The 25,846-nt window shown below is 43.2% G+C and overlaps 1 protein-coding gene across 4 annotated transcripts in view; it reads left to right on the top strand.

Moving 5' to 3' along the window:
- GFOD2 (Gfo/Idh/MocA-like oxidoreductase domain containing 2) overlaps positions 1–23,946 on the top strand; it is a 34,073-nt gene extending 10,127 nt beyond the window's left edge. For 2 of the 4 annotated variants that reach the window (XM_037025433.2, XM_073226352.1), the window contains exons 2-3: positions 13,324–13,669; positions 22,379–23,946. In XM_037025433.2, the coding sequence (XP_036881328.1) occupies positions 13,411–13,669; positions 22,379–23,277 (1,158 nt within the window). In that variant the 5' untranslated portion in view covers positions 13,324–13,410 and the 3' untranslated portion in view covers positions 23,278–23,946. Of the gene's footprint in view, positions 1–4,960; positions 5,118–6,748; positions 6,854–13,323; positions 13,670–22,378 lie in introns of all 4 variants that reach the window. The other 2 variants (XM_073226351.1, XM_037025434.2) reach the window with 2 other exon arrangements.
- The last annotated feature ends 1,900 nt before the right edge of the window (positions 23,947–25,846 follow it).

Below are 25,846 nucleotides of genomic sequence, written 5' to 3'. Positions count from 1 at the left end.
TTTTTATAATTCAGTCCTGGAGTGTGGGTAGTGCCTTTCTCACATGGAACATGCATTGCAGATGTGTCATTTAACAGTTTTTTCAGTGACATTAATTCATGTCCTACTGAATGCTTTCCTAGCACCCTGTTCTTTTCCTTCATAGTGCTTATCTCAAATTGTAATGACATCTTTGTGTGATGATTTGGTTGTTTTATCTCTTCTGCTAATCTGTAAACTCCATGCAGGCAGAAACTGTATCTGCTTGGCTCACCAATGCATCCTGTGCTTTGCCTTGGCCTCACCCATAGTTGATACTTAATAAGTATTTATTAATGGATCAATCTGCATAAATTACAGGTGTCATTTTATATATAAGCACCTGAAACACAGACTATGATTAGCTCAGCTAATGTCACAGTGTTTTAAAATTAGGTTGAGGGTCTATCCCACTAACTAGGGTCCTAGCCTCACCTCTGGCCTTAGGCCAGAGGTGAGGCTAGGACCCTAGTTAAAATTTTATGCTATAAAATTTTAGCATATTTTATATTAGGACATAATTCCTGAAAAAATTCATTCACAGGAAAAATTTTCCCAAATAAGCCCCTTGACAGCTGTCCTGTGGAAAGCTTGAGGGGTCAAAGGTCTGTAGAGGCACCTTAGAGGGTACCTAAGGATGCTCAGCTCAGGAAGGCTGCTCATGCTGGTGGCGCCAGGTGTGGAGCTGGTTCTGGGGTGTGCTGGTGGGTGGGCACTGAATGAAGGCTTCCTACCCTCGTGGTGTGCCAAGCCTTATTGCCCAACTTGTACAGCTATAACTACAAACTGTTACACATCGTTTCTCACTTACAGCCATCATTAACTTTGCTTGCTTAGAGCGAGACAGGAGAACTTCCTTTTGAACCCTCCCTTCCTTAGTATGAGTTGTCATGAGTAGTGAGGACTTGCCTGACACCTGCAGCTCAGCAGCTTATCCAGTTTGGCATTGGTTAGAGAAAAGTGCCATCTTCAGAAACCCTCAGCAAGTGCAGAGACTGACTAGGTCATTGGGCCTTAGCTTGAAGTTCATTTGTCAGGAAACTATTTCTTTGGCTCCAGTCATTGTCTCTATACTGGTGATATCCCCAAAAGTAAGCCTCCCAGGGTTTTTATTTTGTTTTAAAGGAAAGAGATGTGTAATTCACACATATCCATTTAGTTTGATTATAGGCCTGAATCTGCAAGGTAAGAATAGGTTTACTATGTATGCCTTTAGATACAACAACTTAGTGTTGATTAAAAATTCAAGTATAATTTACATGCAATTAACATACAGATCTTAAGTATTCAACTTCATGAGTTGCGACAGTTGTACCACCTGTAAGCATAATGCAACACCAAATACATAATGTTTCCTTGTGTCATTCTAGAATGTTTCCTTGTGTCACTTTGCAGTCAGACTCCCCAACACCCCAGCTACCACCACTAACACCTTCTGACTATACTGACTAAAAATAAGGTTTGGCAGCAACAGATTCACAGACTTCAAGAAGGGACTACAGGTTACCAAAGGGGAGGGGGGGGAGGGAGGGAGAAAGGGATTGAGGGGTATTATGATTGGCACACGTGGTGTGGAGGGGGATCGTGGGAAAGACAGTGTAGCACAGAGAAGGCAAATAGTGACTCTGTGGCATCTTACTACACTGATGGACAGTGACTGCAATAGGGTATGAGAGGGACACGATAATTTGGATGAATGTAGTAACCACATTGTTTTTTCATGTGAAACCTTCATAAGAGTGTATATCAATAATACCTAAATTTAAAAAATAAATAAAATAAGTAAGGTTTACCTGTTGCTGTATTTCAAATAAATGGAATCCTACAGTATGGTTTTGGGCCTGGCATCTTTAGCTCAACGTAATGTTTTCAAGATTCATACATGTTGCATTTATTTACAGTTTGTTCATTTTTACTGCTTTACTTATGGTATGTATGACTATACTGTAATTTGTTTTTCCATTCTATTGATGACCATTTGGGTTTGTTTTCAGTTTGGGGCTATGATAAATAAGGCTGCTTATGAACATTGTATAAGTGATTTTGTGAACCAGTGTTTTCATTTTTTGAGTAAATATCTACCAGTGGAGTTGCCAGTGTCATCGGGTTGATACGTGTTTAACTTTATAAGAAACTGTCAGTTTTCTAAAGCAATTGTACTGTTTTACACTCCCGCCAACAATGTATCAGAGCTCCTTTTGCTCCATATCCTCTTCAAACTTTGGGCTTGTCAATCTTTTTTAATTTTTACCATTCTAGTGGGTATCTCAATGCAGTTTTGATTTGCATTTCCCTGATGACTAATGATATGGAGTGCCTCTTCATGTGCTTATTGGCCGTCTTTGGTGTGAAGTGAAGATTAATTCTTTTGCCATTTAAAAAATTTGGGTGTTTTTTTTCTCTTTTCATTTTATTGCATGAAGGAGGTATGCTAGTCCAAGTTAAAAGCAGACACCAAATGGTTACAAGCTGTGAGGTCTCTAAACTCTTGACAAGGGACAGAAGGGAAATTAGACCGAATTCGTTGGTCCAGAAGAATGTCACATATAAATAACATTTATGTGGATGTCAACTGTGCATTTTATGTAGCCTCTCCTCCTATTGGGCATAAGGAGAAATGAGAGCTAGGATAGTTCTGTGAAATGGTAATTGCTGAAACTCCTTATCCAAAAATGATGGAGACCTCAGTTTCCTCATTTGAAGAGGAAGATAATAATAGCAACTGCCTCTGGGTATTTTAATAGTTAAATAAGATGATGCCTTGTAAAGCACTTAGCACGTAGTGTGTACTCAAAGAAAAGTTAGCTATTTTGACTTGAATTTGAAGATAGCATGCCAATCAGATTTGTAGCTGATAGAAAGCTGGTAGAGATAGTGAATATATATTCAAAAAGATCTCAGCTGATGATCAACTGCCCAAACTAAACTAAATGAAAATAATGAATTTATTTCAATTAATAAATAAATTAGTACATTTAATAAAAATTAAAAATACTGAACTTCATTCATAAAAACTTGATTTGTATACCTGTGTTCATAGTAGCATTATTCACAATAGCTGAAGTGTGGAAGCAACTCAGGAGTCCTTGGACAGACGAATGGATAAGCAAAATGTGGTATATACATACCATAGAATATTATTCAGCCTTAAAAAGGAAGGAAATTCTGACACATGCTGTAACATGACTGAACCTTGAGGATATTATGCTTAGTGAGATGGGCCAGTCACAAAAGCTCAACTATTACATGATTCCATTTACATGAGGTACCTAGAGTAGTCACACTTACAGAGAGACAGAAGAAGTAGCCTGGTGGTTACCAGGGTCTGGGGGGGGAGGAGGAATTAGGGAGTTATTGTTTAATGGGTATAGAGTTTCAGTTTTGCAAGGAAAAATGTTCTGTGAATGGGTGGTGATGGTTGCACAGCAATGTGAATGTACTTGATGCTACTAAACTGTACATTTAAAAATGGTTAAGGTGATAAATTTTATGTATGTTTTACTACAATTAAAAAAATTTTTAAATGAACTGTGCAAATACAGAATACTTATTAGGACATGTGAAAAATCGTGCTATGTGTCTAAATTCTTAAGTGAATGCAAGCTGCTAAATAGTAGTATACTCTCCAGAGAAAGGAGGCCAGGGTATGCCCAGGATAATTGTGTTTGTTTCTGGGCCCCTTTCAGAGGGATGTTGACAAACCAGAGTGTAGGCAAACTATAGCAGCCTTGGTCAGTTGGGTAGAGAGTATGAAGAAGTCCTGAGAGAATTAGGAGCATATCATTTATCTTCTGCTGAGGTTGTAAACAACCTCAGCAGTCAGCAGCTTAAAACAAACATTCATTCTCATGATTCTTTTTCCCCCACCTGGCTTTATTGAGGTATAATTGATGTATAACATTGTGTGAAATTAAGGTTTACAATGTGCTAATTTGATTTATCAGGATTTCTTGGGTGCCTGGGTGTTGTGTTTGTCTGTCTGGGTCAGTTCAGCTAGGACTGTATGGCCTGGGACAGTCTCACATAACTGGCAGCTGGCTATTGTCAGCTGGGGCAGTGGAGATCATGTGGTCATGTGTCCCTCATGATCCAGCAGGATGACCTAGGCTCGTTCATATGGTGGTGGTCCTAAAGATCCCAAGAGTAGCAAAAGAGCAAGCCTTAATGTGCAGGTACTTTTCACACCTCGTGTGTCATGTTGCTAATGTCTCATTGGAGAGAGCAAGTGCCTTGGCTAAGCCCAGGGTCATCGTGGGAGGTGATAACTATCCATTGGCATGAAAACAAGGAAGGAAATTATTGTGGCTATTTTGCAGACAACCTACCACAACCTAGGAAATTTAGAGGAAGCATGAGCATTTCATTATAAACATCACAGGTAGTTCCATAATGCAGGAGTAAGACCAAGGACTTCAAGTCCATCTACAGAAGAACTTTCTGACTAAAATGTCCCCAGGAGAACAGAAGTGGGCCACCAGTAGAGGGAGGGCCTTATCATTGGCTGGGTTGGAAAGGTTGTGTGACCTCTTGTCTTTGTGACTAACTTGAACCTGTTATATCATATCCAGGAAGCCTTTCCTGCTGAATGGCCCCTGTTGTTAATGGTACTCTGTGCCACACACAGGTGTTTGTTGCTGTTCTTGCCATACCAAATAACAAATGTGTGTATATACCTGTCTTGACCATAAAATCGAGTTCCTTGAGAGCATGGATGACACCTGATTCACCATCTCAGTGCCTGTATCTGCAAGAAATTGTATTTCATCCTTAGGTTGCCTCCTAGTGGTCAGATGACTGTGGCAACTCCTGCCCTAGAATCTGTATTTCAAGCAGAAAGAAAGGAGAAAGGATAAAAAAGAATATTTGTCAGTCGAGATTGCCTCCAAGAAAGTTTCCAGAAGCTCTACCAAACTGTACCTTTTTCCTATATTTATCTTCATAGATACTCCTTATTTGCAAGGGAGACTAAAAAATAGATTTGGCTTTGCACATTGCATCTGGTAATAAAGGCACATTCTGCTGGCAGTCTGACCCCTGCTCAAGCTACCTAACAAATGCCAGAATTTCCAGAATCTGTGACTCCTCTCACATACAGTGAGGTAAGGTATTCTTTTTATCATAATCCTGGCTACCTTCATGACTACATTGTCACTTAGAGCTCCTAACTTTATAACCCGTGGGATAGGGCAGGGAGGTCAGCAGACCTTTTTGGTAAAGGGCCAAATGGTAAATATTTTTGGCTTTGTTGACCACATGGTTGCACCTACTTGGCTATTTTAGTACAAAAGCAGCCATCGATAAAGGAATGGGTGGGACTCTGTTCTGGTAAAATTTTATTTACAAAAATAGGTGTCAGATTTTATTTGGCCCACCCCTGAGATGGGGAGTGGGTCTCCTGTCGTTTGCAGAAGCTGTGGCTCCTACAGAAAGGAAGATGACATTCAGCCAGTCTGAGAAGAACAGAATCCGCAACTCCCAGCTTCTACACAATTCTCAACAGTCAGGCCCTTTGGGTTCCTCGTTTCTCTTAGTGACACTACAACTTCTCTGTCACTTAGAACTTTTATGTCATTTTCTAGGGGGTCACATTTATTGAAATGTAATTTACATACCAGTAAAATTACCCTTTTTAGTGTACAGTTCCATGAGTTTTAACAAATTTATGCAGTCATGTAACTACCACCATAATCAAGATATAGAACTGTTCCTTTACCACCACCACCCCCAAATTCCTTACAGCCTATTGTAGTTAACCCATGCTCCCAGTTGCAACCCTTGGCAAACACCCTTTTCTGTCCCAATAGTTTGCCTTTTCCCTTATGTCATGTAAGTAGAGTCACACAGCATGGAGCCTTTTGAGTCTGGCCTCTTTCAGCTAGCATAATGCATTTGAGATTGTTTTGTGTCCTTGTATGCATCAGTGATCTGTTCTTTTTTGTTGCTGAGTGGTATTCTATTATGTTGATATAGTACTGTTTATCCATTCACCAGTTGAAGGACATTTGTGATGGCTCCAAGTTTCAACAATTGCAATTAAGCCATTATTAGACATTAGAAAGTAAACATTGACATACAGATTTTTGTGTATACTTAAGTTTGTAGGTAAGTTAATATCTAGAGGTGGGGCTGTTAGGTTATACAATAAGTGTATATTTAACTTCATAAGATGACAAACTGTTTTCCATAGCGGCTGTACTATTTTTCATTTTTCTCCAATGATGAACAGTTTATAGCCTTGCTAGTATTTGGTATCTAGCTAGTATCAGGTTTTCTGAATTTCAGACAGTCTAATAAGTGTGTGGTTGTATTAAATAAGTTTTAATTTGCATTTTTAATTAATGCAGTCTAATACCCTAATTATGATTGATATGGTGAATCACAGTAATTGATTTTAGAATATTGAACCATCCTTACATTCCTGGGATTAAACCCTCTTAGTCATAATGTGTTGTCCTTTTAACACATTGCTGGATTTTGTTAAGGATTTTGTGTCAGTCTCATGAAGGATGCTGGTCTGTAGTCCAGGGTCATTTTTGGCTCTCCTCCCTTTCCCCTCCTGATCCCTAATCCTGTCCATAGCTGTCTGCTCCATTTCATTGCCTCAATAAAAACCCTCTGTATGTATTAACTGATATCTTAGCTGATTCTTTGTGTCTAGTGTCACCTAAATCTATTCCACTTAATATCGAATACAAATTCAATGGTTGTCATTGCTTACTGTATTATTCAGGGTCCAGGCAAGAAACAGCTAGCACACTGAAAAGAGTTAATTGAAAAACCTTTACTGAAGATTGTTTACAATGGTGAAAGCAGTAAAGGGAACCTACAGGGGATGGTGAGTACTAGACTGGCTATAGCTGGTAATGAGTGTTACCACCCTAGCACAATGGAGAAAGTGACGGGGATCGGGGTTGCTACCATAACCCAGCAAAAGCTATGGCTATGGGAGAGGGGTCCTCAGTAGGCACAGTGAGTTTGGCCCAGGATCTCAGCACCTGCCAGAACTACATCCTGGTAGGGAGAGAGGACAGAGAATAAATAAATCCATATCTCTCTCTCTCTTCATCCTCTCTGATCTCCTCCTAGTGTTCCCTTCTGGTTGGACCAGATGGAAGCCAGAAGGCCTAGACCCAGGTGATGTAATCCTTAGAGATTGGCCTTCTGACTCCTGAGAAACAGCAGGGCAGAGAGGGGATCAGGTAGGGCAGACCAGGAATATCAGGCACACCCACCTATCGAAGTCCAAACTCCTTAGAGGAGCACTTAATGCCACCAGCTCTGGCTACTACTTGCCTTTCTGACTTATTGCCCAATAAATTTGGACTGTCTTTTCATCTTTTTATCTCCCACAGCTTCCATGCTAGATTCTCAATAAAGGCATGACATGTGAACAGATCAATATTGGTTTGAGTGGTAGACCTGGGGCAAGTAGTTGTCAAGGCAGACAGCAGAATGAATTTTCCTGGCTCACACTCATAACTAAGGATGAAAGAAAAGTTGTCTTACACATACATACAAGTCTCTGTTTTTATGGGGGCTCAGAGAAGCTAAGTAACCTGCCCAAGGTTTCACAACTGGTTGTGCAGGTCTGTTGTACACAGCCAGCTGTGGAACCCTGGAAAAGTAATCTTGTCTCTTTGAGCTTCTCTTTCTTTATCTGTTAAAACAGGGTTGTGTGGACTTAGAGAGATGTACTATTATATATTATACTAAACAGTATCCGGCCTACTGCACTCATTGCATATTAGCTCACAGTATTATCTTCATGTTCTCACATGGCTTTAAAACAGGATCTTGTGTTTAAAGTCAGTGGTAGAGATCTTCTGAAAAATGACCTATGCAGTGACTTACTATGGGCCAGAACCTGTTTTAAATGATTTACAAATATTAACTAATTTAATCTATAACTCACCTATAGGTAGATACAGTTTTCCCCATTTTACAGATGAGGAAACAGACGTGGAATGATAAAGAAACTTACCTAAGTTTACCTCGCTGGTAAGTGATGGAGCCAGGATTTAAGGTCAGACAAGGTGGCTGCAGATTCCATGCCACTTAACCTCTGTGCTACCTTCATCATAACCTGTAGCCTTGTCAAAGTATGTATAGCCAGTCCTGTCAACGGCTTCCCACCCTTCATTCCTGACCAACTTGTGGTGATTGGAATACATGTGAGCTAAACAGGGCTGGGTTGTGGAGATTTTTAGAGGCATGTGAAAGGTATGTACTAGAATGTTAGGGACAAGGAGTAGGGAAATTCTAGGGGTGAGGAAAGGGTAGTCACTGAAATAAATGAGGAAAACCAGCTCTGCCTGCTTGAGCAGGAAATACCGAGTCATCAAGCCTGCCTAGCTTCGTGCCATCTGGCTTCCTCAGAGGCCAGCTGATGCCCCATTATGGGTGCTGATGAAACTGCCCTTTGAGTCCGTGTTAGTAAAACAGAGGTTGTTAAAATTTCTTCTAATCCATTCTTGTTATTTTAAGCCACCAATGCAAACATACACCCAAATACAATTAGAACGTGAAGGAATAAGGTATGAGCGAGGAGGAAGTGTGCCCTGGGCATGAATTTAGAGAGGACATGGACATCCTCATGTAGGGTGGCTGTGTCTCACTCCCCTTCCCTTCTAGCTATTGGTAGTTGATGACCCACAACATTTAAGCAGAATCTTACTTGTCTAGGGCTACAGGTTTGACCCTCTGCAGCTCCTGGACTATCCATGACCTGCAAGTCATAACAACAACAACCTGTGAATGCAGAAAGCCACCAACATAGCTGAAGGGAACCCAGGACATGACAGTATAGAAGATACTATGGGACTGACCTGCTTTCTGATTACAAGGGAAGCCTTTAAGGGCAGAATTATCAGCAAAGAGGAAAGAGGGGTGGCTGGGAGGCCACAGACATTATTCATCATCAGGAAGAAAGATGGTTAAGATAAAACCCAATGATAGAGTACAGGGTGCAAGCCAAGCTCCACAGCCCCAGAGTAGAAACAGGAGGAGGCAGAAAGCTGACAGCGGCCTAGAGTTAGAGGCAGCCAGAGTCATGCTTATTTCAGTAGTTCACAAAGGCACAGGTGTCCTTCAGGATGCTGTACTGGCAAACCAACCCCTAACATAGACATGTACTTTGCACAATACACTTGTATCTAGAGTAGAAGCAAAAAAGATGCTGGATCTGAAAATGAAATTAAGAAAACAGTTATTTTTTTAATAGCATCAAATGAAACATTTAGAAATAAATTTAACAAAAAAAATGTGTTACTTATACTCTGAAAACTATAAAACATTGTTGAAAGAAATTAAGGCCTAAATAAATGGAAAGGCATCCCATGTGCATGGATCAGAATATTTAATATTATTAAGACAACAGTATTCCTCAAATTGAACTACAGATTCAAAGCAAACTGTCAAAAACCCAGTTTGACAAACTGGTCCTAAAAATTCATAGGAAAATGCAAAGGACCCAGAATAGCCAAAACAATACTGAAAAAGAATAAAGTTGAAAGACTCACACTTACTGATTTCAGAATTTACTATAAAACTTAAAATAATCAAGACAGGGTGGTACTGGCATTAGGATAGACATAGATCAAGTAATAAAATTGAGAGTCCATCACTAAACCTGTACATTTATGACAAATTGATTTTCAACAAGGGCTCCAAGGTCATTCTGAGGAAAAGAATAGTCTCTTCAACAAATGGTACTAGAAATGAATAACCACATGTAGAAGAGTAAAGTTGGGCCCCTATGCCTCTCAATTCCTCTCTCCTTCTACACCCTACCATTACTTTCTGTTTCCTTAGATTTGCCTATTTCTGAACATTATATATAAATGGAGTCATACAATATATGACCTGTGATTAGCTTCTTTCACTATGCTTAATATTTTCAAGGTTCATCCATGTTATATAGCTTGTATAAATATTTCATTGCTTTTTGTGGCTGAATAATACAGTATTTAATGGATATACCACATTTTGTTTACCCATTCAGTAGTTGATGGACATTTGGGTTTGTTTTCACTTTTTGGCTATTATGAATAATTCTCCTATGAACATTCATATACAAGTTTTTTTTGAGATATTATATTAAGATCTAAAAGGGTCTCAATAAACAACTGTTCTCTACTGTTCTCCCAGAAAGAAAAACATTTATCGTCAGTTGCTCTGCAGCCAGTCTTGTCATTTTGAGTAACTGTCTCCCCAACTTTTAACTGGTTTATAGTTAATAGTTTCACAGAGCATTCTTCTTACTAGGTTATCTAAGTATGTGTTCTGAAGCTCATCTCTTTTGGAGATAATCCTTGAAAGTGACCCTGCACAAAGCTAGACCTAAGATTTCTGGATCATGCAGGACCTTGCAAGTCATAATAAAGAATCTGGCCCTCATACTAAGTCCAATGAGGAGTCACTGAAGCATTCAAACAAGAAGGGAGTGATGTAATACCATTTTCATTTCAGAGAAAGGTCTCTTTGCAGTGTGAGGAATGGATGAACGAAGAAAAAGATAGAGACCAGAGAGATCAAATAGAAGGTTGTTGCAGTCATCCAGGTGAATGGTACTCATGGCTAGACTAGGGCAGTGGCAGAAAGATGGCAAAGAGGTGGATTTAAGAGGTAGTATCTTGATCAGGAATTACCTGTATAGGTAAGGGAATCAAGAAGTTGGGGATGATAGCCAGCTTTCTGGGTTGAGGCACTGAATTGATGATGGTGACATTCCATGAGACAAAGAATTTAAGAAGCAAGCATTTGAAGGGAAGTTTTTGATGATTATTAAATGCTGGCTATAGACACTTTGCTAGGCACTTATAACAGGACCTCATTTAATCTTCAAAAGATCCTGAGAGCTATACAGTATTAGACCTGTTTTACCCTTGAGAAAGTTTGCGTTCAGCTAAGAAGTTGGTGAAGCCAGAACTTGAACCCAGATATCTCTGATGCCGTCACTTCACTTTACGTGCTCGCACCATCTCATTTTACTGCTTCTGTTCAGATTTGGGCCCTGTGGATTTTATGGAGCTTGTAGAACATCAATATATTTTCAGGAATAGAATATATAGGGTGTGGAGCTCTAAAGAGAAAGTTGGGCTTGTGCTGCAGATTTGGCAGTCACCAGGATTGTAATTAAAACTTTGGATATGAGTAGTAAAAAAAGGATGTGGAACAAGGGAGAAGAGAATGCCTGTGATAGAACTTCAAGAACCTTAGCATTGAAGGAGCTCAAGGATAAGAGCAGGGGAGCCCGAAAGTGGCCCTCAGAAATGACCAGAAAGGTTGGAGTATGTCAGATCTGGAGGCGCTCACAGTTGGGGAATGCATTTACAGAAGGAATGCCATGTCTCTATTAAATTGACAGATGGGTAGACTCTGATCTGTGAAGAGATGCAAGCAAAGCAATTTTACGTGGACTAAAGAAGAATGGTGAAGTCATACATTTTGATAAAATGTTTTAAAAAAGGTGATTTGTGGTGACCAAGATCAGAAATACTCCAATTTTTATAAGATAATTGGTAGACTAAGGTACTGTGAGGTGTTTCCAAAATTATTATTTAAAGTGGTACAACCCCTGTGGAAGATGGTATGGTGGTTCCTCAAAAAAACAGATTTACCATGTGATCTGGCAATTCCACTTTGGAGTATATGCCCAAAAGAATTGGAAGCAGGGTCTCAAAGAGATATTTGTACCCTCTTGTTCATAGCAGGATTATTCACAGTAGTAAAACATGGAAGCAACCCAAATGTCCATGGATAGATGAATGGATAAGCAAAATGTGATGTATACACACTGTGGAATATTAGTCAGCCTTAAAAGGGGAGGAAATTCTGCAACATGTGCTACAACACGATGAACCTTCAGGACATACTGAGTGAAATAAGCCAGTCACAAAAAGACAAATACTGTATAATTCCACTTATGTGAAGTACCTAGAGAAGTCAGATTCACAGAGACAGACAACAGAATGTTGATTACCAGGGACTGTGGGGAAGGGTTAGAATGAGTTAGTGTTGAATGAGCACAGAGTTTCGGTTTTGCAAGATGAAGAGTTTTGAGGTGGATGGTGGTGATGGTTGCACAACAATATGAGTGTACTTAACCACTGGACTGTAAACTTAAACATGGTTAAGATGGTTAATTTTATGTATATTTTACCACAAAAAGATAAAATAAGGTGCTACAAACCTCATCCCCACAGTCTGATTCAGAGGGTCTGGGCTCAACCTGTGACCCTAATACACAGGTTGAGGATCACTGGTTTAGCTGAGGGGGTGCTGTATGGGGACACCTGATACCCTGAGCACACCTAAATCTCATCTTGGTGTCCAAGCAGACTTTGGTTTCGTTTTGTTCTTTATTTCATTTTATCACCCTTGCGATCAAAAGGAAAAACTCCACAGTAAGACATCATTTATTGTGGAAAATTTGGCAAAGATCCAAAAAACAAGAATCATCCATAATCCCATCATCCCAAGTAGTGATTATTAAATTCAGATGTATTCTGGTCCATCTACTGTTACGTGTGGAACATGATTACAGGTACAGATGTCCTTGTATGTTCTCATCCACATATACTTTTGTACTTTTTTTTTTAATTGACATCATTCAGATATCGTTTATTTTCCCCCTTTTTAAGGAGAATATGGCAGTGTTTTTCAGGTCATTGAGGGCCTTCTAACCCATGATTTTCAGTTACTCCACAGTGTTATTTAACCCATTACTGCTAATTGGACACCTAGATTGTTTCACTGTCATAGTCAGTGTTGGAGTGAATATCTTTATATCAAAAAAATCATTTTAAACATCCTTGCTGTTGCCAGTTATTGAAAAAAAGTCTTTTGGTAATTTTTGTTTCTAATGAACATTTTCTTATGGTTGTTACCACAGTTTTTAAAATTATAATCTGTATAGCACCTAAGTAGTTCTCTTTCATCGTTTACTAGTTTTTGTTTTTCACTCTTCTTTTTCTTTCTGTAATATAGTATCATAGAAGCATGGAACTTTTATAGTTAAGGTTCCGGAGGTTAAGTGATTTAGCCAGAGTCACACAGAAAATTAAGTAATGGAATGGGGATGTGAACCCAGGTTTTTACTCATTTTTCACTTTTTCTCTTTCCTGCAGATGGGCATTGCTAATATCCTTAAGTCTCCACAGGAAAAGCTTCTGCAGCCTTTCTGTTTGGAGTAGTATTTAATTTGTGCTTTTGTGGCCAAGAAGTTGTTGCTTCTGAATAAGCCCAGAAAGGAGCCTCATTTCGTGTGCCCTCCACTAATAGCCAGTGTAATGCTTGCTGTTCCAGGGACCATGTCTGACCAGGACTATGGGAAGGTCGTATTCATGCTGGAGGCTCTTGTGAGGAGATGAGCTGGTGAACAGAGGAGCCAGCATGAAGATGCTCCCAGGAGTGGGTGTGTTTGGGACCGGCAGCTCTGCCCGGGTTCTGGTCCCACTGCTGAGGGCAGAAGGGTTCACCGTGGAAGCCCTGTGGGGGAAGACTGAGGAGGAGGCAAAGCAGCTTGCTGAGGAGATGAACATCACCTTCTACACTAGCCGGACCGATGACATCTTGCTGCATCAAGACGTGGATCTGGTGTGCATCAACATCCCCCCTCCACTCACCCGGCAAATATCTGTAAAGGCTCTAGGTACGGACTGCCAGGCCATAGTACAAGCAGACTGTGTCTCCCTCTGGAGGGCCTTTGAGGGTCACCGCTTTCCTGTGGTCCTGGGTGGTCCTTGAGCATGGGTCTGCAGGTGGTAGTACTCTAGGACAGCACTCCTCCCTGGAGCAGGGCTAGAGGAGGGCATTTGGGGGAGTCTCACAGCTGTGGGAAGGAATGCTGCAGGGGCCAGGAAAGCCACAGCCTTTCCCACCTTCCATAAATAAACCCTTAAGCAAAAATTAAGCAAATGCCTTAGGAGTTGGCCTATCACAATGTCTAGAGATTATTACATTTCAGGTGTTGTGAAGTTTGTCTCTCTGAAGTTGGAAATTGTTTATAATTAGTGCATTTGTTCTTCCATTTCTGTGGCATACAGCACCACTGGAAGGAGAAGAGGGTGTGTAGCAAGGCTGCTATTTCCCATGTTTTGTCAGTCCTTGACTGGATTGAGCATACACCCTTCCTGCCAAACTTTGCAATCCCTTGTGGCCAGAAGACAGGAAGGCTCACTGACGTGCTAGGTTTACGGAGTTCTGCAGCTCCTGTTGGGCTTCTCTTTCCTGTCAGCTCTAGGCAGATTCTTCCATTTTGTCTAATATAAATCAGAATCTAATTTAATAGGAAAACAAGCCAGTAAACATTCATCCAGCCATTGTTTTTAATGCCACCCATGTGCCAGGCACTGTCTTGATGTCATTCTGGACATTCAAAGCAGTTTCGATCAGAGCCTTCCCTGCCTTTAGATCTCACAGTCCTATTGAAAAGACTAGAAATAACACATTACAAGGTAAACGAGAAAAGACTTAAGTAATTATTCAGGTGGCATATATTTAGTTAACAGAGTAATTGTTTTATGTAAGGTGATAGGAACCAAGTTCCTCTCTGATGCAGTCAGAGATTGCTGGGTTCAGGAACTGGTATGCCATAGGCTGATTACTGTCATGGTGCTGGAGGGTTTAGGACTCTGGTATTTGTCTCTCCCTTTTTCTGAAAAGAGAATGTCTGTCACTTCTGGCCCAGTGAATTGGGAAGGATAAATGTTCACTGAAGTGAGCAAGAACATGAATCTTTCTGGTTGTTGGTTTGCAACATGTAAATTTCAGCCAAAAATTGTAGATGGTTTGTCTTTTCCAGAGAGCTCTCTAAGAATGTGTGACATTGGAGCAATGCGTTGGCCACTAGCTTCTTAGTAGGACAGATAATGGCTCCAGATTGAGTTTAGAATTAGACATGTGCTAATACTTTAACAGAAAGCTGGTTCAAGGGGAATCAGTCTACCATGGTCACTTGACCTATTGCTATCCCTTGTGGCATGAATTCAGGCTGGTGAGACCAAGTGTTTCCAAAGACAAGGTTCTAGAAGCTCTCAATCTTGAATTTTATGGTCTCCACAAAGACCATTTCCAAGCATGTAGGAAGAAAGAGGAAACCCCTGGATTCTTTGACCACAAGCCTGCTGTTCCTGGTACAGGAAACACTGACTTTGAGCTATTTAATATAAACAGGAAGGACAAGGATGACCAGAGGCTTCTGGGATCTTGTGTCCTAGCACCCGGTGAAGCAGGGCCATCAGTCTTTTCTCTGCATCCTTGCTGTCAGGAGGAGGAGGGGGTGAATGAGGGTCCTTGGCCTGTCCTTGTAGGTACACAATCCCAGGGCCAAGTAGGTGGATCTGGAAGAGCCTGTGTCAGTTTGACCTGCCCTCAGGACTACCTAGTCAGGCCCCAGAGGAGTCACTGAGCAAGTTATGACCATGAAGTTCACTCCTGTGTGCTTTTACTTTTTTTCTAGTAAGAAAGATTCTGACTTGACTTCAGCAGATGTGGAAATGGCCAGGAGAACTCCTCCAGTTTTCCCAAAGGACTGGGTGTCAATTGCACAGACTGTTTGTAGGCAGAGCAGCAAACTGACCATCATGTCAAACCCAACTTCTGGTCCTGTTTCTGGCCCATCTAACCTCCGTGAACCCCTGTGAAATGGGGGTATCCATTCCTGCCCTGTCGGCTTTGCCAGCCTGATAATATGACTGCCTTCAAGTTCTGACCAAAAAAGACACTGGCATCATATTATAAGGGAAAGCCAGGCTTTCCTGTTGTCCCACGTGGAAGAGATTTGTTTAAAAATAAATAGTAGGATTCTTCCCTGGATATTTATTAGGTAAATGTTCAGTGAGTTGAATGTAGCCTAAAAATTGAACTAAGCATTCTGAGTCACCTCAGATGTGAAAAACTTTTCTGTACTTTGGTGGACCATGTTTAAATGAATGCCTTGAAAGCAGGACCCATTTTTTCCACCTATAAAACTCTGAAAGTGTCTGATGCTTGTACACTGCTTAGATGGAGAAGAGGAGAGAGACACTCATTGCTAGTTGCAAAAATGCAACATATTTGAAAGTTCTCAGAGTCAATATCCCAAAAGATCCTCCTCCCTGCCATTCCACCTAACTCTTTGTATTCCCATATGTGAATCTATATATATGCATTAAGAGTATATTTTTGTAAGGATATAAGCTTTAGATCCTCAATCTTTTTAAAACTGGAAAAAAGACATAATTACTTAGCTCCAAGGCTGTTGAAATACTCTTAATTTTAGTTCAGCTCTTCAGATCTTGAACCCATGAGAAGTTTATTGCAGTGATTGGAAGCCTCAGTTTGGTTAAGGAGCCTTGCACTGTGCTATGCTAAGCATTACGAAAGGTAAGCCATAGAACCTGATACAGATTTGCAGCTATAAGGACATAGGTGACAGAGTTTTTCTCTTGAAACCTTTCATGCTGGTCAGTAGTACTGTATTTTCTTCTGGCATTCACAGGCATAAAATCGGAAGTGTCAGGCCCAGATCGTTAAGGTTATATCTAAGTCTTAGTGGAGAGAGCATCAAGTGGCTCTCGGAGTGTGGTCCCTGGACCAGCAGCCTCAGCATCACCTGGGGACCTGTTATGAATCCAAGTTCTCAGGCCCTACCCCAGACCTTCTCAGTCTCTGGGGGTGCAATCTGTATTTGAACAAGCCTTCCAGGTGATTCTCATGCACACTAGGGACTGAGAACCACTGATCTAATCCAACAGCTTCATTTTCAGTTAAAGAAATGAGGCCTAGATCATTAAGGTTATATCTAAGTCTTAGTACTATAGACAATATTGCATTTTCCTCAGCTTATTAGATCATTATATTTTTACCTCACTTCTGAGGCCATAAAGATTGTTTCTGGCCCTTATTTGTATTAGCTTTTCCTAAATTTCACTGTCAGACTTACCTTTCATATCACAGCTCTTTCTGTAGCATTTTCTACTTTTCTCTGACCATTTTTTTTTTCATCTTCTTTTACCTCAGATGTCATCCTTAAAGCTTTCCCATGAATTCCTTAAAGGAGAAGGAGGGACCCAATATATTTTATTTCTCAGTTTAGAAGTACTTCAGGAAAATGTATTTTAATGTGCAAAGTGCCCCCCAACATCTTTGCCATGGTTGAATGTTTTCTAAAATCTGTAACTAAAAGATAGGTTTTGATGCCCTGTTCTTGGCACTGGTGTGCTGTTAGACGAAACTGAGTTTGCTAACCTTTTCCCTATGTGCTCTTGAGATAACAAGAAATTTGTTCCAACATCTGACCCAAATAATTTAAACCCCCAAACACCAGTCACTTGGGACACCTTCTCTTAACCCCAGTCCAGGTCAGGTCCCTGCCGTTTGCTCTCATATTCCCATTTATATCATCTTCATTGCATTTATCACAAGTGCAGTTCTACATGTATGTATTTAATTTGATTAATGGCCATCTCCGCCACTAAACTGTACGTTCTCTGAAGGTAGAGATCATTCCCGCTGTGGCCTCCCCAGTGTGGCACAGGGCCTGTCGATGCTGGCTGAATGAAGGCATTTGCAGACTGCACCTGTGCAATTCCAGTGAGCTGGTGTGACCCAGGAAAGAGGGGGCTCTGGGCAAGAGTGATTCTGCCTGGTGGCTTTCAAACTTACTTTTCTAGTGACAGGACCTTTTTTGTACAAAAAACTAAAATGTAAAAATGGTGCTCTTCCTTGACTGTTTGTTTATCCTTCTGTTTGAAATAATTTATCCAGTCCCACACCTCTAGATAGGGGAACAAGGGTGTCATGGTCCCAGGGCTGTGAACCTATGGTGTGTTACTAGGGAAGAGGTGGTCTGGGGCACATTCTCAGGGCCTCTGCTGCTCAAGGGCACTTCATTCCTGGGCCATCTGGGGAATATGAGCTAGAGAGAGGCTTGCAGCTTGGAATTTGTGCATGCTGCAGCAAATCTGAGCTAATAAGCACTCAGCGTCGATGCTTTCCCCATTCCCCAGAGATAGACAGCAGTTCTCAGCTTCTCTAATCTCTCCTTTGACTTCCTAGCAGGAAAGCTAGATAAACTTAAATAAACATGTCTTTCAAGGCAGCCCAAGTCTTCCTTAAGTTAAAGAAAGACCCTGTGCAGCTGACCTGCAGGGCCTGTTTCACTTAAGATAACCTTTAGCTCCCACACCAATATTACTGGGTCCTAAGTTCAAAAGCTCTCCTATTGTCTGGGTTTAAGAAGGGTAGTCCCTCCCCCTTCCCTGACCTCTGATGGTATGAAACAGAGATTCCTTATCCTAGTTTTATCATCACAGAACTCCCAGCAGCCACAAAAGCCCTTTTCCTCCCAGCCCACCCCCTCTTTGCCCCACACTGCTGTGTCCATCCCAACCTTTGCAGTAAATAGTTATCTCAGGAAGCCTCTGAGTTGGCTAGAGCTGCAGCTCTCAGATGGGGTGTTTGTGTCTGAGAACCTAATTTCCTCATTAATTCCCTGGTCAGCCATATGTGTTCCACAGCCAGGTGGCCAAATTCTTGCCCAGTATTGTGATTCTCTTATCCCTAATCCTGAAAGGCCAGAAGTATAGGGGGAATCATTGGAGACCCTCCAAGAGCAGACAGTAATAGCAGTCAAGGGCTACTCTCCCTGCAGGGACCCTCCTGCCAGACCCCAGTACAAGGGCCTCTCCCCTTGCCTTCAGTCCCCCGCCCTGTCCACACTGCTTCCTGCCCTGAGCATGTGACACCTGGCTAGCCATTCTGCTGCCCTGCCAGCACCTGTTGTAAAGCTTTTGTTATTATTTAGAGAAGAGCAGGAGACTTAAAGAGTTTTATAAAGTGAAGAGATTGCATCCCATGTCATAGGTTACTGATCCACATGTGTTCCTCCTACTGCACTGAGGTTCCTAACACAGAGTTGAGGCCTGAGACTACTATATCTGTAAATGGCAAGTGCTCTGTGGGGTTTTTGAGGGTCAGAGTAGCAGGGGGGAACTAAGAAGTGAAGGGAGCATGGAAGGATTGACCCAAATTATCTTCTGTGGTTTTGTCAGGATCTGAGCTTTCAAAGGTCTATGCTGGGCCTACTTCTATGAGATTTCTGATAAATGGTACATATGTTTATGAAATCATCAGTGCTCATATTAATTTCAAAACTTATTTTTAATCAAAAATTTAAAACACTGAACATCGAAATTATTGACCTGGAAAATGTAGCTTCTATATGAGTCCTGGGATCTAAATTACAAGGGGCCTTTTTTGTACATACAAATAATTTTTTATATATATTTTGTATTTTGTATTTTATAAATACCAAAAAAAAGTTTCTTTGTATTTATGATGTCTGCTGGGTCTCTCCCATGGTTATAAAATATACCATAGACAGAGCTTTGCTGGGTCGGGCACTTTGCATATACTGCCTAGTTTGACTTAGCCATCTCTCCTACCCTGCAAAGTGAATATGACTCCCGTTTTACAATGTGGTAAACCAAAGCCCGGTTTGAAATTTCTCAAGTCAATGCAGCAATGAAGTGAGAGAACCATGATTTGATGTCTGGCTCCAGAGCTTGAGTTCAGCACCACTAAGTGGCCCTTCCTGGACAGACAGCTCTCCTGGGGCCTGTCCATTGTGTGGGACATCAAGTTTTCTTAATTTTCTGTTGCAGTTTGTTTCCTATGGTTATTGTTTTTGCTGCCATGTGGCAGCTGAGTTACCTTTCCAGAGCCTGTGTGTATGGACTCTTGAGTCCATCAAAGAAAGCTTCACCCTGTGGTGGGCCACCAGAATTTATCTGTGTCCCAACCATTGCCCCATCTGAAAACACTTGGAAAACTTTCAGGAGACTAAGGGAATAAACACTAGGGTAATTAACAAAGAGAAGGCACGATCTTGATGTCGTCACCCCAGAAAAGGGACATCCAGGCTTGGAGGGTGCCCCTCAACCAGGAAGTGCCTGTGGTGTGTGAGAGGGGAGAGCCTGGATGGCTTTGCAGGAGAAGCCTAAATGCACACACTGTTCAGTTTGGTCTTCAAGCAGAGAGTAAGCACACAGGATAGTCTAGCCCAAGATGTTGTGTCCTGACCACATTGATGAGGCCTGGCCCTGCATGACAGTCCTTTTCTGTTTAGTGATTGTTGCCTCTCCCCAACCACAAGAGCTTTATGCACAGTAGCCCCCATTTCAAATTCAGTGGCTAGAACAGAATGAGCAGGGGAGGGAGCATAGTAGGCGAAAAGATCAAAAAGAAAAGTTTGGAGGGACGCACAGACCATGTATGGCCTTATGAGTAGGCCACTGTAAGGACTTGGCTTTTATTCTGAATGAGATAAGCCATCAGAGGGTTTTATGCAGAGCAGAGATATGATCTGATCCATTTTAAGTTTCAACAGAATTACCCTGGCTGCTAATGGTAAGAGTCTGAGAGAGACAAGTTAAGTTACTGTTGTAATAATCCAGGCAAAAGCAGCAGTGGTGACTTGGATGAGGAAGGTGGCAGGCAGTGGTTAGATACAGTTAGAGTATTGGTTTGGTTCTGGATATAGTTTGAATGCTAAGCCAACAGGACTTACCAGTGATTGAAAGTGAGATGTGCGAGGTAACTCCAGTGATTCTGGTTTGAGAAAGTGGGAGAATGGTGTTGCCATTTACTAAGATGGGGTAGACTTGGAAGGGGAGTATCAAGAGCCAGGTTTTGGATTACACTCCCAAACTTACCCCTCCACCTTGAGTGTCTTTGTGAGTGATACTACCCCTACCCAATTTCCTCCATTGTTTATAGGCCCTGTGTAACCCCTCCAGCCCATTTCCTGGTATGTGCCTGGGACTTTAAGATCCCAGCTCTTGGCCCTTTCCCACCTTGGTGCCTTTGCACTCGCAGTTCTCTCTGTCTGGATGCCCTTTCCCCCTATGCTCCCTGGAACAAATGTTCCCTTTAAGATAACCCCAGTGTCACTCCCCTGTGAAGCTTTCCCTGACCCTGCCACCTACAGGGAAGAGTACTCTGTGTTTCCACTTGAGCTTGTTTTCTCAAGAAGCCCATAACTTCTTGGGGGAATTGGGGTAATGGAGTTTCAGTCACCCATATGTCTGTAGAATGAATGATGGAATGACTGGATATCTTACCCTTCCCTAGCTTGCTGTCACCCATAAACTTGTGTGTGTGTCTAGCCCATACTACTTCTTGGGCATTTAGGTTTTCAGTGGAAGGCGTTAGCATAGGACTTCCTTCTACTTGAACTACCCCAAGCTCACAGGAATACCCCAGGTGTTGGTGTCTTGTGGCTGCTGAGACCCTCATGAGCCTTCACCTTAAAACTCATGGTAAGGACTCATTTCTTTTTCCTCATATGGAAGCTGCTCAGTCCCCTGGAACTCTACCGGTCTTTGTCTAGCTTTGTTTTGCTCTGTAAGTTCATTCCAGCTCTGGTGTACTCAGAATGTGCTCCAGCGTGCAGTGTACATGAGGGCAGAAAGGACGGAGCCAAGCATTTTCTGGCATTTTGACTACACTAACTTGTTGGATCAGTGTTTTCAGAGAACAGTCGGCAGAGAATCTTAACACCCTTTCTGCAATTGCATCTGAGAGTGCAAAGCCCATTCCTTAGAATATATATCCTCTTGCCTCAAGCTGGTGATCTAATAAATGCATAAAAGTACATTTGTGTGTGCAAGAAGCATGGCCATCTCTCCAGCCCACCTGTGTTAGACAGTGTTCTCTAAAGAAACAGAACCAATAGGGTGTGGAGAGAGACAGAGACTTATTTATAAGAAATCAGCTCAGGGGATTTGTCAGCTCAGTTGACAAATCTGAAATCTACAGGACAAGACAACAGGATGGAAATCCCAGCAAGAGTTGATTTGCAGGCTTGAGTCTGGAGGCAGAATTCCTTCCTCTTCAGGGAACCTCAGTCTTTTTTCCTAAGGCCTTCAACTGATTAGATGAGGCCCACTCAAATTGTAGGGGGCAATCTGTTCTATTCAAAGACTACTGGTTTAAATGTCAATTGCATTTAAAAAATACCTTCTTAACAATGTCTAGACTGAAATTTGATGGACAACAATATCCTGGCCATGCTGGTACGTAAAATTAACCATTGCACCCCCTCTCTTTATTCCCACTACTGGTTTGTGCCTTCTGCCTCTGTTCCTTTCATTTTCCCTTAAGAGCTTAAACTTCTGTCTCCAGCCCGTAACTCTTTTTTCCAGTCCCAGTCAGTGGGTTCCATTTTCATCCAAGCTGAGTCACCTTTCCCCGTCCCAGGCCACCCTCCGGTCTTACAGGAGGCCTTCCTGAGTCCATCTGCCTTGCAGAAATGAGGTTTTCCCTCCAGTGTAAGCCCCTTGGGACTTTGAGATTTCCTGTTGTATTTTATTCTCAGGTATTGGGAAGAATGTGGTTTGTGAGAAGGCAGCAACCTCGGTGGATGCCTTCAGGATGGTGACAGCCTCCCGCTACTACCCACAGCTGATGAGCCTGGTGGGGAATGTGCTGCGCTTCCTGCCTGCCTTTGTGCGTATGAAGCAGCTGATTGCGGAGCACTACGTGGGCGCAGTGATGATCTGTGATGCCCGCATCTATTCGGGCAGCCTGCTCAGCCCCAACTATGGCTGGATCTGTGACGAACTCATGGGTGGTGGGGGCCTTCACACCATGGGCACCTATATTGTGGACTTGCTGACCCACCTGACTGGCCGGAAAGCCGAGAAGGTACATGGGCTACTCAAGACCTTCGTGAGGCAGAATGCAGCCATCCATGGCATCCGGCATGTCACCAGTGATGACTTCTGTTTCTTCCAGATGCTCATGGGTGGGGGTGTGTGCAGCACAGTAACACTCAATTTCAACATGCCAGGTTCCTTTGTGCATGAAGTCATGGTGGTGGGCTCTGCAGGACGTCTTGTTGCCCGGGGAGCTGACCTTTATGGGCAGAAGAACTCTGCCACACAAGAGGAACTGCTCCTGAGGGACTCGCTGGCTGTGGGTGCTGGGCTGCCTGAGCAGGGGCCCCAGGATGTCCCACTGCTCTATCTGAAGGGCATGGTCTACATGGTGCAGGCCTTGCGCCAGTCCTTCCAGGGGCAGGGGGACCGCCGCACGTGGGATCACACCCCAGTCTCCATGGCCGCCTCATTCGAGGATGGGCTGTACATGCAGAGCGTGGTGGACGCTATCAAAAGGTCAAGCAGATCTGGGGAGTGGGAGGCTGTGGAGGTGCTGACAGAGGAACCTGACCCCAACCAGAATCTGTGTGAGGCACTGCAGCGGAATAACCTGTGAGCCTTCCTGAGGGCTCCCTGCCTTGGAGCAAAGGGAGCAGAGAGGCCAGGGAGGGACCAGAGAGCCATGACAAGAGGGCATGGCTACAGCACAGATAGTGTCATTCATTTAATGTGTCCATTTTGGCAGGGTCCACGTGCAGCCAAAGGTGGTCCTCAGAAAACGCCCCCTCCAGCGCTATCTATTCAGATTTGCAGGGTGGTGATACTCCTGTTGCCATGGCTGAGAGGGCTGGCACAGTGTGCTCAGGGCAGAGCTGCCACCAGGCCTGCATAGTGCCGCTGGTGAGCAGGGCCAGCAAAAGCTTGACTTGGGGTCCTAACTGGATAGAAAGCACAGCAAAGAGCCAGCTTGGCTGACTTCTCAGGCCTGAGGAGACATGACAAGAAGCCTTGTTTCCATGCCCTCCCTGGGCTAAGGCATCTCAGGAATGGTGAGGATAGCAAATCATCCCTCAGAAATATGCACCTGCCCTCCCTCCCATGCACCCAAGCCCTTCTGGCTTCCAGGCTGCCCCTTCGCTGACAGGGAGGAGGGCTTCTTTAGGAGGTGAGCTCTCAGGGGCTGTTGACCCTAGGGCAAAGGGCTCCTGATTTGGCAGAGAGGCGACAAGGGAGAGCTCTGGATATCTGATAAATGTTCATTAATAAATCAGAAAGTGACACTATGGCATGTGGTTGTGGGTTGGTTGTTTGGTAGGTTGGGTTTCTTTAATAATGAAAGGTTGGTTTATTGCTGTAGATTGTTGATTTTTCTCTCTCTTTTTTTTTAGTTTGGTATCATTAATCTACAATTACATGAGCAACATTATGGTTACTAGATTCCCCTCATCATCAAGTCCCCACCACATACCCCATTTACAGTCACTGTGATCTTTCTCTTTACTCATGGCTTCATAGCTGCTCTGATCTGCTCTAAGTCCATCACTGTCCAGTGGGCTACACAGACTGCCACCACTGCCTGCCCCATCTCCCGGCCTGTTCCCTTGTGGCCAAATCCCAGGGACCCTCCAAAGCAGTCTCCTCAGAGAACAGGACTCAAGGCTTCCTGCTGAGGGCCCGTCGGGCCTGCTGTTTCTGGGAGGTAGTGGGAGAATTTGGGGCCTCCCTGGGCAGGAGGTCAGGAAGCCATGGAGTTGGTTCCAGGGGAGCCCTGGGAGACGGGAGGGGAGGAGTGGACCCAGGGAGGCGGGACAGGGATGAATTTTAGGAAGAAGGCTCCATGCACTGCCCCTTGGAGTGGGTGTGGCTAAATGCTTCCTGATCCAGACAGTCAACCAACCATGCTTTTATTAACTGTGTTCTATACAGGGATAGCCTTTTAACCATGTCAGTCAGAAGCAAGGTGGAGGGAGGAAGGACACATGCACCCCTTTGTTTCCTCTGCCAGTCTGCCAGGAGTAGCCCGAACCACTCTTTTCCCTTCTCTAGCCTTCCCTCTGCCCTGCCCTGGGCTCCTTGACAGAAAAAGAAAGGCTCAGGGAGGTCCCCCTCTTCCTGCTGGCACCGCTTAGAGAAGTCACCAGGCCTGTTTTCCTGTACTTCCTGGTTTGAAACAGTGAGATAAAGTAACAGTGGCCAGTGGAGTGTCCTTGTTACGTGCTGTCACATCCAGGACAGACACTTCATGTACATCATTTTATTTAATATCCAAACCATTCTGCGGGGCACTTTTCATAGTCTCAGTCTTACTCAGATCAGAAAACTGAGGCAGAGAGGGCAAAGTTATTGCCTTCTATCTTTCAAGTGGTAGAGCCAGGAGCCTAGTCATGGTTGTCTGACTACAGAGTCTGACCCTGAACTGTTCTCCCCAGCACTTGCAGATCCTCACACTCTGAGTACCCAGGCATTGCTCCTCCCTGCACAGGTCCCTGTCCCCATCTGGGTTACTGCCTCCTCTGCAGCAAGATCCCAGTCTGGTCTGAACTAGGAGGTGGCCTGCAGAGAGCACCACCAGGTAGGACTCTAGTGATCAGAGCAGAAGGAGAAGCTGCCCCTTCCTCCAGGGGACGATCTGCTCAGCTCCAGGTCAGTCCTTCTGTTAGTAGGATATTGAGATCCCTCCTAAATTTGGGGATTGACCAAAAAAAGCACATGCATCCATTGTCCCTGACTCAGATACTCCTACTTAAGAAAGGCCATGTTGTTGAATCACAATAGCACTGCTTAGATTTTATAGGGCTCTGCAGCAAACCCCTCCGTTTACAAAGATGGATTCCCAGAAGTCTTGGGGCACATTGCAGTAGGTTTGGTGCAGAAAAACTCTTATGGGGGTCCCAGGTCCTCTGTTGGCACTCCCCAGAGCCTACGTCCATGGTCCTCACACACCTTTACCCTCATATATCTCTTGGGTTTATCGTGGAGAGATGTACCTTGAAGTGGCCCATTTGCTTGTAGTCCAGGAAACCAGCAGGGTCTGGTCCCCAGAGGGCTGAGCCTGCAACTGGTTCCAGGCTTGTCCTGCAGCGCCCCCACCTGGAGGAGGGCAGCATCACCTTCCAGGATGTGTTTTTCAAATCTCAGGAACGTCCACAGGTCAAAGCAAGTAGTTTTTCCAAGCTAATGAACAT

This window comes from Manis javanica, chromosome 17 (genome assembly GCF_040802235.1).
Source record: "Manis javanica isolate MJ-LG chromosome 17, MJ_LKY, whole genome shotgun sequence".
Classification (NCBI taxonomy): Eukaryota; Metazoa; Chordata; class Mammalia; order Pholidota; family Manidae; genus Manis; species Manis javanica.
This window is presented reverse-complemented; position numbering and strand designations above follow the sequence as displayed.